The 15,045-nt window shown below is 43.4% G+C and overlaps 2 protein-coding genes across 2 annotated transcripts; both read right to left on the minus strand.

The window, feature by feature from the left end:
• Positions 1-107: 107 nt before the first annotated feature.
• Positions 108-14,242, minus strand: LOC136448641 (small COPII coat GTPase SAR1B-like). The gene is made up of 5 exons (XM_066448279.1): positions 14,008-14,242; positions 13,269-13,372; positions 12,718-12,747; positions 9,711-9,812; positions 108-970 (listed from the first exon to the last, which is right to left on the minus strand). The coding sequence occupies exons 1-5, from the start codon at positions 14,240-14,242 to the stop codon at positions 860-862; spliced, it is 582 nt and encodes a 193-aa protein (XP_066304376.1). The 3' UTR covers positions 108-859.
• On the minus strand, positions 3,292-6,320 carry LOC136448254 (zinc finger protein 436-like). The gene is made up of 3 exons (XM_066447579.1): positions 6,095-6,320; positions 4,021-5,107; positions 3,292-3,853 (listed from the first exon to the last, which is right to left on the minus strand). Exon 2 carries the CDS (start codon positions 5,085-5,087, stop codon positions 4,176-4,178), a length of 912 nt encoding a protein of 303 aa, XP_066303676.1. The 5' UTR covers positions 5,088-5,107; positions 6,095-6,320; the 3' UTR covers positions 3,292-3,853; positions 4,021-4,175.
• Positions 14,243-15,045: the final 803 nt, after the last annotated feature.

Raw genomic sequence — 15,045 nt, forward strand, 5'->3', positions numbered from 1 at the left:
TTCAACAACTTAACAGTTTGAGCAGTTGAGTTACGTTAGAATACATGTACATGTCATCTTGCTGTTCTAAACAAGACATCTATCCCGATACTGAAAGAAGAGGGGGGTGTCACCACAGAATTTTATTTAGGGTTTCAACAAATAATTGGTTTTACTGTATGTTATGCAGACTGTGTACAATGTAGTTTGGCAGGTGACTTTGAACATACGAATTCTGCACATAATGTGTACAGGAATTTGGGATAACTTTAACAGGAATGAAAAAAAGATTTGGTAAAGTTGGTTCTCCATGTCATTGTTGACTGCCGGCTTTGACAATTTATTTCTTACATCTCCGACTCCATTGTAAGATAAAAATGATGTATTCAATGAACCAGGTTGTTTCTGGGGTGGGTTCTTACTCGGAGCCTGCATTGTGAGCAGGTTTTTCTGGCAGAGAACTTTTTTGTTGAGGATGAATCTTAACCATCGCCATTGGTCGTTTTTCATAATTAAGTCAATAAACTGAATTCTGATGCCATTTTTGTTCACTCAACGTAATTCTTGACAGTCTTCCCCACCTGACTCCCCTAGTATAAGCAGAATGGATCAACTCATAGCCATGCCCACCTTGATCAAGTCGTAGAAATGCAAAACAAAACCATAAAAATTCGAATATTTGACACTTTTGTTTTGCATTGGTTTCCTACATGTTTACTGAGCTGGTAGTCGGGTACATTTACACACATGATATGAAATACAACATTAATCCCATGTACTCTTTCTGGTAGAACCCTTTTAGTTCTTGATTCTAAAATTTTCTGGAACTGAAATCCCAGAACGTTGGCTGTTCCATGCTGTGATGTCCCTCCCCCTGTGCTCAGAAGTGCTGTGCCAGCCAGCGGAAGGCCTCCCCGTACCCCTGCTTCTCCTTGACGCTGCACATGAAGAGCTCCACGGCGCGCCGGCCCTCGGGAAGGGACGCGGTCTCCTGCAATGTAAGAACAAATGTAAGGTAGTCCTGTAGCTTTTTTTGAGGCTGTAGGGGCAGTGGGTTAATATGTAATGTGTCTAGGGCACGGTATTGGAAGGTGGGGCTCAACCCTCTCCTTCCGCCACCTTTTACCTCCCCAACCGAAGTCAGGTACCCATTTTCACACCTGGGTGGAGTGAGGAAAGTCGTGTCAAGTGCCTTTCCCAAGGGCACAAGATCTAGCTAGGGACGCGGTCTCCTGCACGGTAGGGGTCATGACCTTTGACATGACCTTTTGTAAGGTCAAGAAAAATTCCACGCAAACCTGGCTTTCTGGATGGCAACTAGGCCAACAAGCTATCTGCCACCCAAAAAGACCATAGCACGTCCAGGTCAAAGATACAAAAATTGAAGTTCTGCTGCAGTACCAAGGTCACATACCAGGGGGCCCAAAATCGACCCTGACTTTCGGCTTCCCAACACCCGCCCACATACCAAATATCATCGTAATCCATGAAGAGGCTCTTGAGTTATGCCGACTAGAGTAGTCCGGAAACATAGACGATCACACACACAGACACACCCAAAACTATATCTCCATTTTTCATGGAGATAAAAATGTACAGGAAAGAAAAATGTCATTAGCCAGTGGTGTCCCAAAAGGAAAGTAAAGGAGGCGCTGGGTTCGAATCCCGACATGCCCCGTTGATGTTGGAGGATACTGTAAATCACTTTGATATAGCGGCAGGAAAATATAGGTTGAGGGAAAATGGAGTAGTTCACGGCACTTAATTTTAACGGTGGGAACAAACATCACTGTCTCAAATATTAGTGATCAAATATTAGCGATGATGAAATGTTAGCGGTTGTATAGTGAGTTAAATCGGCTAGAATTAAGTAACAAATCAAGAATTACAGTACTACCCCTCTACCTAACTACTACAGTTGAGAAAAGCCAGCTGGTCAGATATCTGCTTGGAAATTGATAAGGCTTCAGGTGTCTGAATCATACTGAAGAAGTAACTACACATGCCCTGATAATGATTAATGATCAGGTTAACTTATGTGTCAGAGACTGCCATTCTCATTTCAGACTGTTCAGCAGTAGTCAAAGCTGTAGCTGCTTTGCCATCTGGATCAAATTCCGTGGATCCTAAGGGCCCGCGTTCCATCCTAGGGGTCGACTAGTTTGAACATGTTGTAAGGGATTGCATTCGTCATTTCGGATGGTGACGTAAAGCCGGCGGCCCCGTGTATGAGGGAGCTTCTGGCGTAAACCTCAAACCCCTGCTCGTAAAAGAACCCAACACACTTATCGAGAAGAGTAGGGGTGACCCGGCGTGCTTGGCCAAAAACGCGAGCCGTGGCGAAGCCGCATTGCAATACTAGCTACTTGAAAAAGCATCATGCTTCACCTCAAATGAGGATGCTTGCTTTACTTTTACCTTTTAATTAGTTAACATTGACAGATGGAGCCCAGATTTAAGGTCTCATTCCTGAATTACTCCTCGTGTATACTCCCAAAGAGTCCGTACCCAAAAAAATGAACGGCTGCATGGACGTGTGTTTAAATCGGTGGGAAATTCCCTTTTTGCCAGCCCAATTGATCTCAAGCGTCAAACTGATGAAAGCTTGTTTGTTACCGAAGAAATTAGCAGGTAAAGTTCGGCAGCCGCGCACGAGGTCGGACGTCCACAGCCGGACATTGGCGGTAATTGTGTCGAGCGCTTACAGCTGGAAAATGCCTTTTTTTTGGTGTAGCTAAGTACAGTTTGAAATCGCTATAAACAGAGATTTGATGTAGTGAAGTTGTCGGCAATTTTTTTGCATGATCTAGGGTCAATATTCTCAACATAGAAAGAATGACATTGGTGCATCTCCTATAGCTTCATTACGAACACGCCCATATAAAACACGTATTATAACATGTAAGCCTATGGGGCGAAAAAACTCATGAATGAGACCTTAAAGGATATGTTAACACTATTTCCAACAGATCTTGTAGATAAACAAAGAGTGAATTTGAAAAACAAAATCATTGATCACAAAACTGCATCTCACGTTTCTATGTCATTATCATTATAGAGAACAGGCAAAGCCATAACAGCCAACAACAGAAAAGAAAAATGAACTTACAAATAATATATTTCTAAACGAACCTAACACTGTATATGTGTTGATAACTGCAACATTACATACTATCAGTTCAGTTCAGTTCAGGTCGTCCTCATACGAGGTGCCATTCACAATGTCTAACCATGCATTTCTATCAAGCATGGCGGCTAGCAGGTTGTAGTCCTTTAACCCAACCTCCTCCTCCAAGACTATCAGTGAAATACTATCAGTGCTGTTTTACAAAATTAAACTTGCCTATACATGACTTTAGACTCCAGATAACAATAGTGAAATGTGTTATATCATATATATGTCACAATCATGTCAAAAATCTGTTATCAGGGACATGTATGTCCAGAGTCAGTATCTTTCAAATCAGTCTGTATAAAAAAGTTCTACTTTTTGTTACACTTTTGGCTGAAGCCTGATTCATTTAGTGGCAAACTTGACTTGATAGTACATGTAATACCTTCCTAAACAAACCCAACAGACTAACTAACTAACCAGAGAACAAGTCAGAGAAAAGCCATAATTGCCAACTACAGAATCAAGCAATCAAAACAACCTGATAACTATAGCATTACTATCACTATAGATCTAGTAACAAAAAAAACAACTAATATGTTGCATAGAGAGTGACATACAGAATGTACTCTGATTCCCAAAATAAAATGTTATATCAAGAAAAAACCAAAGGAAATAACTTCAGATGGGAGTCCAATCAGTCCATATATAGTCTTTCTGTCCACCACGTCGACCTCTTGAGCTGCTCACAGTAAGGTCAAGCTTAGGCCACACCAATTCAATTTCTTGGTTAACGGATTTTTATTTTCCAAAAAAAAAAAAAAATTTAGAAAAAAAAAATCATGAAAACAGAAGGCTGATTTTTTTTTCCTAAATTTTTTTTTTTGGAAAATAAAAATCCGTTAACCAAGAAATTAAATTGGTGTGGCCTTACCTAAAGTTTAAATAGACTGGATGGTGTGAATAGACAGCACTTCCTCGTTACTTTGCACCTGCACCTTTACAGAGAGAGCTAGCTTTTATATTCTACATTACGTGGGGGGAGATTAGTGAGCTGGAAAGATCACAGGTATCTTCATGGATTTTACTCATGAGTTTGCATGTGTCTTTTTAGACTATGTCTAACGCTGAACTGCCTGCTGCACTCCTCACATCTGTAGGGTTTCTCCCCAGTGTGAGTATGCATGTGAGTCGTCAGATGAGCCAGCTGACTGAACTGCCTGCTGCACTCCTCACACTTGTAGGGTTTCTCCCCAGTGTGAGTCTGGATGTGTTTCTTCAGATTACTCAGCCGACTGAACTGCCTGCTGCACTCCTCACACTTGTAGGGTTTCTCCCCAGTGTGAGTATGCATGTGAGTCGCCAGATGAGCCAGCTGACTGAACTGCTTGCTGCACTCCTCACACTTGTAGGGTTTCTCCCCAGTGTGAGTCCGGATGTGTTCCTTGAGATCACTCAGCTGACTGAACTGCATGCTGCACTCCTCACACTTGTAGGGTTTCTCCCCAGTGTGAGTCTGGATGTGTTTCTTCAGATTACTCAGCCGACTGAACTGCCTGCTGCACTCCTCACACTTGTAGGGTTTCTCCCCAGTGTGAGTATGCATGTGAGTCGCCAGATGAGCCAGCTGACTGAACTGCTTGCTGCACTCCTCACACTTGTAGGGTTTCTCCCCAGTGTGAGTCCGAATGTGTTTCTTGAGATCACTCAGCTGACTGAACTGCTTGCTGCACTCCTCACATTTGTAGGGTTTCTCCCCAGTGTGAGTCTGTTTGTGTCTCTTCAGGTGACTCAGCCGACTGAACTGCCTGCTGCACTCCTCACACTTGTAGGGTTTCTCCCCAGTGTGAGTATGCATGTGAGTCTTCAGATGACTCAGCCGACTGAACTGTTTCCCGCACTCCTCACACCTGTAGGATTTCATGCTTGCACGTTTGCCTGCAACCCTCTCAACATCACTTCTGTAGTCATCCGAGCTTTTGCTATTCGCCGCCATACCAACAGCTTAAGACACTCCTGCAATAAACAACCGTAGTCAACAACATGGCAATCAGAGATGGCAGACTTCACCCCCTCAGGCAGAACATATCAGTGTTCTCGCCAGGCCTTTTCAGCATAGGGACCCCCTATGCTGTGATTTGGACCCCCTATGCTGTGATCTGGACCCCTATGCTGTGTTTCAACCAGCATAGGGGTGTTTCTTTCTGGGACAAACCTTGTGACCCTTCATAAATCTTATAAGAAGTTTATATTTGGCTTTAGAATGAGGCTGTGACAGAGGAAAAACTCTACTTCACAAAATTTATCCCTCAAAATGCATGAAATAATGTCTCATTGGGTTATGAATTTACAAATTTTCCGGGAGAATACGCCGGACTCCCTACTCTGGTCACTCCACGCGTGACTTGCACCGCGTAAAGTTGGCCTTCTGTACCTGACCCCTATGCTGTGAAAAAATCCTGGTGAGAACACTGCATATAGACTAAAGCTGCTGCAGACACACAGGCAGAGAAGCCAAAAACGATACTACATGTAGTAGTACTTCGAGGCTTCAACGCGCGCCATCTTTACTTAGTTATAGCACGACATATGTCATGAACAAACTTCAACTATTGAAAAATTCTCGTCGGTCTTGAATGCTTGAACTTGTCACACGTCAACATGAGTTGTGATACCCCTGAGATAACCTCTCCTCTCGTGTTGTAAACCTGAACTCCTTGCCTCTCAGATTCAACCATGGCTAAACCAATTCATTACGGCCCCCCTCCCCCATCCCCCAAGTTACAAAATATGGAATTTTCCATCCACATGGACGTGTTCCTCTGGCAGCCGTCAACTCAAACCCTAGGCTACATTTTCGCGACTACAGAGCCGTAACTTTCCACGAAACCTAACAAACTACACATCAGATTGTTCCCTAGAATGTCTGTTTTCTCATATCCAAAGGAATAACAGCCAGCTTTACGAACTATACAAGATTTTTAGGAAAGAAAACTTTCTTACCAGGCCGATCCACTTTCCTGCCGCCAAAATTGTCTGTCGTCTCTCGTGGATGAGTCTTCTCGCCGAAAATACCCGAATAACCCCTTATAAGGGCATGGAAACCCTCCGGAAATGTCCGAATGAGGACCGTTCTGAAATCCGACATTGCACGGAAATATCCGAATGTGGGCCGAACCGACCCAGTACGACAATGTCCGAATGTAAACCGAAGTGAGTCCGACCGAAGTGAGTCTTCCCTTTGCTGTTTGCTAGTAGCTAAGCACGTAACTTTGCCACTGGTGATCAAGGGAGTTGGTCACAAATGACCGTAAAAGTTGTAAAAATTGAGCCTAAATAGCTTAAGTACCTTCAAGTACGGAATTTTAATTCGTAAAGCGGAGACAAAATCAACATTGTGGGGAGGGGGGCGTTCCAACCAAGGTCAACCGACCTCTAAGCCTTTTGTTCCAGTATTGATGCTGCACTTTGTAACTAAATCGCTGGAGGCCGCTAATGTGAGGTGTAGTTTTGGCGGGAATGTTCAACAGATGCAGTTAGCGTATAAAACATGGCTTATCTGCCATTTCAGGAAATACATGTAACATACCATCCAAAATCGTAACAAAACTTAGAAAGAAATGAAAATACAATCTAGCGTGCCTTTCCAGTCGTATGGTGGGCTATATGTGAGCGGTTGAGACATAAATGCACTTTTGTGGGGAGGGGGGGGGGGGGGGGTCTATTCCGACCAAGGTCAACGACCTCTAGGCCCTTTGTTCCAGTATAGATGCTGCACTTTGAAAACAAATCGCTAAAGGCCGCTAATGTGTGGTGTAGTTTTGGCGGGAATGTTCAACACTTGCAGTTAGCGTGTAAAACATGGATTATCTGCCATTTCATGGGATAACGGGTCATTCAGATTTGGTACAAATCTTAGGAAGAAATGACACTACACTGTAAGCTGCCTGTGCTGTCGTGTTAAACGCTACATTTGTGCGGTAGAGACATAAACGCACTTTTTTGGGAAGGGGGGCTATTCAGATCAAGGTCAACGACCTCTGGGGCTTTTGGCGGGAATGTTCACGCAGCCGACATTTTAGCGCGACGAAGCGGCAGCTGGGATGGTTGAATCAGCGACATTTGAACACATTCAGTGATGTTACCGGAGAAAGTTACCGGGGAAAAAATAGGATGTCTTTTAATATGGCGGTCTTCCAACAAATTATGTTTAGTACAGGGCGCATTCGGACAAGTGTTGAAAATGCTTTGCTTTTGCCGACCGAAGTTATTCCGAAGGACATAGATGTGTAATAAACTTGTTTATTGCAATTTCCTGACAGTACCTTGTGGTGACTAGCTAGTAAGGTATATCAATGAATTAGCTTTTTTTCTACCAATTTTGAAGATATGAACACATATTGTATGTAAGATGTGCAATAAACAGGATTGGTTTTCCCACCAGTTGTCCAAGCGTTTTTTTTCCAATTCTCAGTGCGAACAGGAATGCCTTCGTCCAACCAGCAGGCTAGGAAAGTTGTAGGAACTGTAGCGAAACACGGTAAACAACCCACAAACTCACCAGCATCAAGGAACTGACTTCTGTATTGTGATATCAAACTTTGCTTGAATGACAGAAGCGACCTCTATTATACGAAATAAAAAGTGCACCCACCAGCCTGCTCTGCATGGATCAAAAGCGCCATCCAAGCTACTTGCGGTTCAAATCAGTATTACAGTCCAGAACAGGTGGGGAGGGCGGAGCGTCTACGCTGTTGTTTTAAATAACTCTGATGATATTCATGTCTTCCCTTTGCTGTTTGCTAGAAGCTAAGCACGTAACTTTGCCACTGGTGAGGGGAGTTGGTCACAAATGACCGTAAAAGTAAAAATTGAGCCTAAATAGCTTAAGTACCTTCAAGTACGGAATTTTAATTCGTAAAGCGGAGACAAAATCAACATTGTGGGGAGGGGGGCGTTCCAACCAAGGTCAACGACCTCTAGGCCCTTTGTTCCAGTATAGATGCTGCACTTTGAAAACAAATCGCTGGAGGCCGCTAATGTGTGGTGTAGTTTTGGCGGGAATGTTCAACACTTGCAGTTAGCGTGTAAAACATGGATTATCTGCCATTTCATGGGATAACGGGTCATTCAGATTTGGTACAAATCTTAAGAAGAAATGACGCTACACTGTAAGCTGCCTGTGCTGTCGTGTTAAACGCTACCTACATTTGTGCGGTAGAGACATAAATGCACTTTTCTGGGGAGGGGGGGGGCTATTCAGATCAAGGTCAACGACCTCTGGGGCTTTTGGCGGGAATGTTCACGCAGCCAAAAGCATTGTGGGAGTATTTGCAAGGGAATAAGATTTTTCTCATTGCATTAGAGGAACCTCTGGATTGACAATAAAAGTTTTTTTTTTCAAATTGTTGTTCTGCAGCAGGTTCTGCTACTCTGACTGTAGCGTCAACGATTTTGTCGCCCGGAAGGGTGGGGAGGGGGGCGCTTGTTAGCGAGCTGATGAACATCGAACATTCCAAACAGACGCATTTTGGACCAATCTCTAACCTCGAATTACAGTATCAAGAGCATTTGAGATGATGTAGGGGGACATCGTGTAGTCATGAGCTTAAAATACACACACAAACTGACCGAAACACACCCGTAGCAAGGTTATAGTGTGTACTTAGTATACTCGCCGTTGGAGGGCGCTGCCAGACCGCCTACTTGCACTTGGCGTTACTCATTTGTACACCATGCAGTAGCGGCCTCTAGCGATCCGTATCTTAAGTGCACGTCCGTACATCGTTCAGGTGAGACCGCGGTTCGGCGATGTTTATGTTGCTTCGTTTTGGTGTAATTCTACGCGTTTTGAGGTAAGAACTGTGTGATACCGGAGCTGAGACAGGGTAGAGAGACGGTAATGGCGGCTGTTTCGATGAAGGTGACTTTGACGAGGAGACAGGATTGGAAAAACAGACTAGAGGCGGACAGATTTCGATGGGGGAGGGGGGCAACGTAGTTGTTTCATTGAAGACCGGAGGTTTAGGATGTCTGCAGATACAGTGCACAATAATCGACGCATGCAATGAGAGAAAAGGGGCACAGTACAAATGTGAAAGTTGTCCATGCAAAACTCCAAAAGTATAATTATGCACGTTTTACTCATTTGAAAAATGTGGAAAATCGCGTGCTAGTGATTGAACTGTAATGGATGTGACGTCACAACTATTCAATCATAACCTTTTCAAAAAAGTAAGTCACCCTTTGTCCCTCTGCTTGGTACCAAATGGCTATTTTGAGGGACCTGGCCCATGGACTAATGCATTCTCGCACACCTGCTCCGAACCCTTTTAGAGGCGATGCCAGGAAATTTCGTAATGGTGGGGCGAAATAATGTTCATGATAATGATAACGAGCGCCGAATAAAATCTCGGGGGGTCCCGACATTTTATCAAAATCAATGGCGGAGATAGCGCGACGAAGCGGCAGCTGGGATGCTTGAATCAGCGTCACTGACTGACTGACTGACTGACTGACCGACCGACCGACCGACCGACCGACCGACCGACCGACCGACCGACCGACCGACCGACCGACCAACCAACCAACCAACCAACTAACTAACTAACAAACAGACCTTGCCGGTGGTGAGGCCGTGCAGTCCGAAGGCGGTGCGCAGCTGGAACTCGCCAGCTGCCCGCGGGTCGTCGATCTTGTTCCCCAGGATCAGCAGGGGCACCCCGAACTTTGAACTTTATTCACCTTTGAAGCGGTGGCACATCGGCAGCGCCGAGTGCTAAAAGTACATACTTAACGCAGATTGAGATATCATAGTTAACCAATATACAAAAACTAGTCGAGAGTATCGAAGAGTAAAAATAAAGTAACAGTATTAGCTGGTGCATGGGAGCCAAAGAAGTTCATAGAAGTAATATTATAGCAGTAAAAATAAAATATAGATAAAATGATAGCAGATAAATGGTAAACCTTAACTAACATTTCAATACCTAGCTGAAGCAGGAAACAATGGAATTTATATACTAAAAACAAACGAAATTGATATGAATAACAATACACAACTCGAGGGGAGTATGATAAACAGTGCCAGCTGGGTGGCAGGTGGATTACTTATTTAACCATAGTGGTAGGGGGGGGGGGGGGGGCAGGTGAAAATGATATAAATAATAACAGTGGAGTCTTGGCAGTAATCTGGGTGTAAACAGTTAGTGCGAAGAGCTATAACGGGCTAGGTTTACATGAAGCTGTGGTTTGAGGATATGATGTTACATAGTAACTGATAACAATCAACAGAGAGTAGTGAGATTTAACAATGATAAACCATAGTTATCGTGTAACTATAATAGGCATAACAAAAAGTAGGCTGGGTGACAAATGGTCTACATAAGCAACATAGCTGGTTTTTAGACAATCAATTTGAAAATAATAGTAGAGATCACATGGCGTGGATAGAGTAGTTACATAGATGTAAGGTTGCATAAAACTGAACTTAATTAAAACTGTAGTGAAGTGGAGATGGAACACAGTTGGCCTTAAACATTAACTTGTGGTGTTGCAGCTCCTTGTAAGCCATGCGTTGTGGATGTACCTCTTAGCAAGTACATCAATGATTGTATCCCATGGACCCTTGTATCCTAAGAGTAGATGTTTTTTCATTTCAGTGTTACTAGATGTAAATGCTTCCCATAGAAGAACTCCCCCTGCCTGTGTGAGTTCTGTTTCAAGGTTGGTGAATAGGGAGACTCTTTCTCTGGTATATTTAGGACATATGAATAGGAAATGATGTACTGATTCTTCCTCTTCCAGGTTGCAGTTGGTACATTTTCCATTTCCTTTGTATTTTTTCCAGGGTAGTTTCCTACCTTCTAGTTCTAAAACTTCTGCTCTGGCTTTGAATTTTAATATACTTCCATCTGTGTTTGTGGAGTCTTTTAGATAGTCTTCAAATCTGGGCTCATGCTTGTTACTGATCACAGTCTGTTTACTAGAGGCCATGGTGTTTAAAAAGGTGTCTTTCTGTTGGGCGGTATGTATTCTTAGTGCTGAGTTAACCCAGTGTTTGTTGATAGGTGAGTGGTTACACCATATGTGGTCCAGTCCTATAGATGTGAGAAGATTTTTCATGTGCTTAACCCAGTACCATTGTATAGTTTTCCCTTTCTTCATCATATCAAAAATTTGAAGAAGTACTAGTTTTGGCCATCTCTGGTCTTCCATTTTTACGAGTCGGTCATAGTATTTTAGTCTAAGTTTGTCCTGTAAGCTTGTAATAGATTCCCATCCAAGTTCACCAAACACATTAGCTTTACTTGTACCATTCGGGGCTTTAAACAGGAATTTGCCAAATTGGTATTGTAAACTTTCAAGGTGGGTCCTGTCCTTAATTGACGAGGGTGCCCAGATACTGCTACCATAGTTTATGCTTGGTACAATGATACTGTTCCATAGTGTGTCACCATAAGTAAAGCGGTTAAAACTGTTGTGGCCTATTATTGTAGACTTGCATGCTGCTGTGGTTCTATTAGCCTTCTTAAGGGTCTCACTTATGTGTATACTGTCATTCAGGTTTCTAGATATATGTATTCCTAGGTACTTATAGCTTTCACACTCTTCTAGGCTGAGGTCCCCCATCTTCCACTTCCTAGACGGATCCAGTTTCTTCCCTACTATAAGGACTTTTGATTTCTTCTCATTAAACTTAAGCTTGAGTCTCACTCCGAAGTCGGCTGTGATGTGTAACATGTGTTTAAGCATCTGTTCATTTTCAGCTAAAAGTACGACATCATCAGCAAAGAAGAGTCCACTTACTAAAGTGTCTCTGTTAAATTGAATACCAAGGCCGTGAAGTTTTAAGGATTTCGCTAGTTCATTCATGTAAAGGCAGAACAGAATAGGGGACAGGACACAGCCTTGCTTAACACCAATATCTGAATCAAAGTAGTCTGTCTCTAGGTCGTCGAACTTAACTTTGTTTTCTACTTTCTCATAAATCTTATCTATAATATTCCACGCCTTTCCACTGATCCCATTTTGTGCTAGTACGAATTTTAGTCCATCACGCCAAACTAGATCAAAGGCCTTGGAGAGGTCCAAGAAAGCCATGTAAGTGGGTTTACCATAAGATTTGCGGATCGCGTTTAGTCCCTTTAAGCTAAAGATGTGATCCTCTGGCCGTCTGTCTTTCCTGAAGGCCCCTTGTATTTCCCCCAGGATGTTATTCTTTTCCAGGAAGTCGGACAATTGTGATTCAATTACCTTGTTGAAGATTTTGCAAACACATGATGTAAGAGTTATGCCTCTGTAATTGTTAAGATCTTTCACATCTCCACTTTTATGTATTGGAACTATTATACCTTTGTGCCAGTCTGACGGAATCTCGCCCTTGCTGTAACAGTGTTGAAAGAGAGTAGTGACTGATTTTAGCATTTCGTATCCTCCCTCTTTCAAAAATTCATTTACAATCTGGTCATCTCCTGGGGCTTTGTTGTTTTGCGTAGATTTGATTGCTGCTTCAACTGAGTCTATTGTAAAGGAAAACTCGTTTATATGAGCATTTGTTTTACACGTTAAATCTCCCGAACGGATAGGTGGAATGCATAGTTTCACTATAGTGGTGAAACTATGCACCCGGAGGTCAGCTCGTCCTTCAGCAAGCCCTGGGGCAAAGGTCAAGGGTCAAGGTCAACGTTCAGTAACATCAGCAGTCATCTCTTGATCAGAATTTGAGGAGTCATCAAGAAAGTGTGTAGTTTCTATCCTTATGCGTCTACCTAGTCCCCCAAACGACTGGGTCATGTTGAGGGACTATTGGTTTTATAGGCGCAGGTACAAAATTCCTAGAAATTTCCTATTTTCAGTGTTCTTACGACATTCATTCATGTGTGTGTGTATGTGTGTGTGTGTGTGTGTGTATGTGTGTGTGTGCGTGCGTGTGTGTGTGTGTGTGTGTGTGTTTCCGCACTACTGTCGTCAGCATAACTCAAGAACCTCTTAATGGATTACGATGATGTTTGGTATGTGGGCGGGTGTTGGGAAGCCGAAATTCGATGTCGATGTTGGGCCCCCTGGTATGTGACCTTGGTACTGCAGCAGAACTTTTTTTCTATCTTTTGACCAGGACGTGCTGTGGTCTTGATTTTTTGTTGGCAGATAGCTTGTTATCGATGAAAAGCCTGACCTGTAGTTCCTTGTGCGCCTCCCGGAACCTGCCGGGGTCAGACACGTCCAGGAGGAACACCACGGCGTCCACGGCGGGCAGGTACTCTCTCCACACACGCCGCGCTGGGAGGGAAATAATCATAGTAATAAAAACGGTTTCTGTTGGTCAGAAATTACCCGTGCAATGGCAGCCTTTCTAGTGCTGAATTGTAGGCTCTACCAGCCTCTGCGGGTCGCTGGGAAAAGAGTAGAAATTGGCCAAATAGTCAATTAAATGAAGGGAGTCGGCTACGGAGAGAGGGTCCAATAGGCAACCCTAGACAGCGGATGGAAATGTTATCCTCCATGGCCAGTCCCCCGGCAAATGTTCTCTCTATTTCCGACGCGGGTAGTCTGGTAGAGACTAGCTGAATTGGTGCAGGGTTTACAATCGCATAATACATATACAGATCTATACGTATTGGCTCCACAGTTGCATTTTATGGACCTGTTGCAAGGGTCTGAACATACTCCTTAGGTATTGCAGTGTCTTTTACAAAATTTAAGAAAAACTGCTGCCTTTGCCAGTGAACAACAACAAAAATTTAAGAAAATAAACTTCATGTTCAGTGCATTTAATGGAAGAAAACTGTCTGAAAGATATTCTACGACATTTTTCTGTAATTGAATTGGAGGTATAAGATCTATGACATGTTAAAGAAAGCCCCAAACATTGACAGATCGATTGTATGAGTGATGGAAGACTCGACAGGTGTCACCTTGTTTGTGTCCCCCAAGGTCGTGTGTCCTGAAGGTCATGTCGGCGATCTGCAGCTCCTCGCAGTGAGGCTGTCCGGTGGGGTGGGGCGTTGCCATGGTACCGAACTTGAGACGGTTGAGCAGAGACGTTTTCCCGGCGTTGTCTAGTCCGAGGAACACCAGTTTCCCCTTCTTCTGGTACAAACCTGGGCATAAATAATGCAGTTCTGCGGTTTTATTACTTTTCAACATCATTTTCTCCTGGTACAGACCTGGGTGCAAACAAGACCATGTCCAGGTCAAAAGATTTAAAAAAAACAGAAGTTCTGCTGCAGTACCAAGGTCACATACCAAGGGACCATGACCTCTGTTCTCCCAACAACTAGCCACATACCAAATATCATCATAATCCATCTAGAGGTTCTTAAGTTATGCTAATCTGGAATCACTCACACACACACACACACACACACAAACACACAGACACACACACACATAAACACACACACATAAACACACACAGTCGGACCCAAAACAATATTTACATTTTTCATGGAGATGATAAGGTAGTTCAGCGGTTTTATTGCTTTTCAACATTATTTTATTTTCTTCTGGTTCACCTGGGTGCAAACAAGACCATAGCATGTCCAGGTCAAAAGATACAAAAAACAGTTCTGCTGCAGTACCACGGTCACATACCAGGGGACCCAAAATCAACCATTAACTTTGTCTTCCCTACATACCAAATATCATCATAATCGATCCAGAGATTGAGTTATGCTGACTTCCAAAATCCCGAAAACACACACAATAACATAGGTCAGTCGGTTTATCACTTTTCAACGTTATTTTCATTTCCACTTTTACACCTGGGTTGAGTGAAGAGGAGTGAGGGAGTGCCATTTCCCAAGGGCACAACATCGATGGCATGTCAGGGGATTCTAACCCTGGACCTCTGGGCCAAACACCCTGGCTGTTACACTAACACTAAACATGAAAATACCGTGGCAAAGAAAACTTAAGGTACAACAGGCAAACTCAGGGCAGCAGCCAGCCAG

This window comes from Branchiostoma lanceolatum, chromosome 14, assembly GCF_035083965.1.
Source record: "Branchiostoma lanceolatum isolate klBraLanc5 chromosome 14, klBraLanc5.hap2, whole genome shotgun sequence".
In the NCBI taxonomy this organism is placed as follows: Eukaryota; Metazoa; Chordata; class Leptocardii; order Amphioxiformes; family Branchiostomatidae; genus Branchiostoma; species Branchiostoma lanceolatum.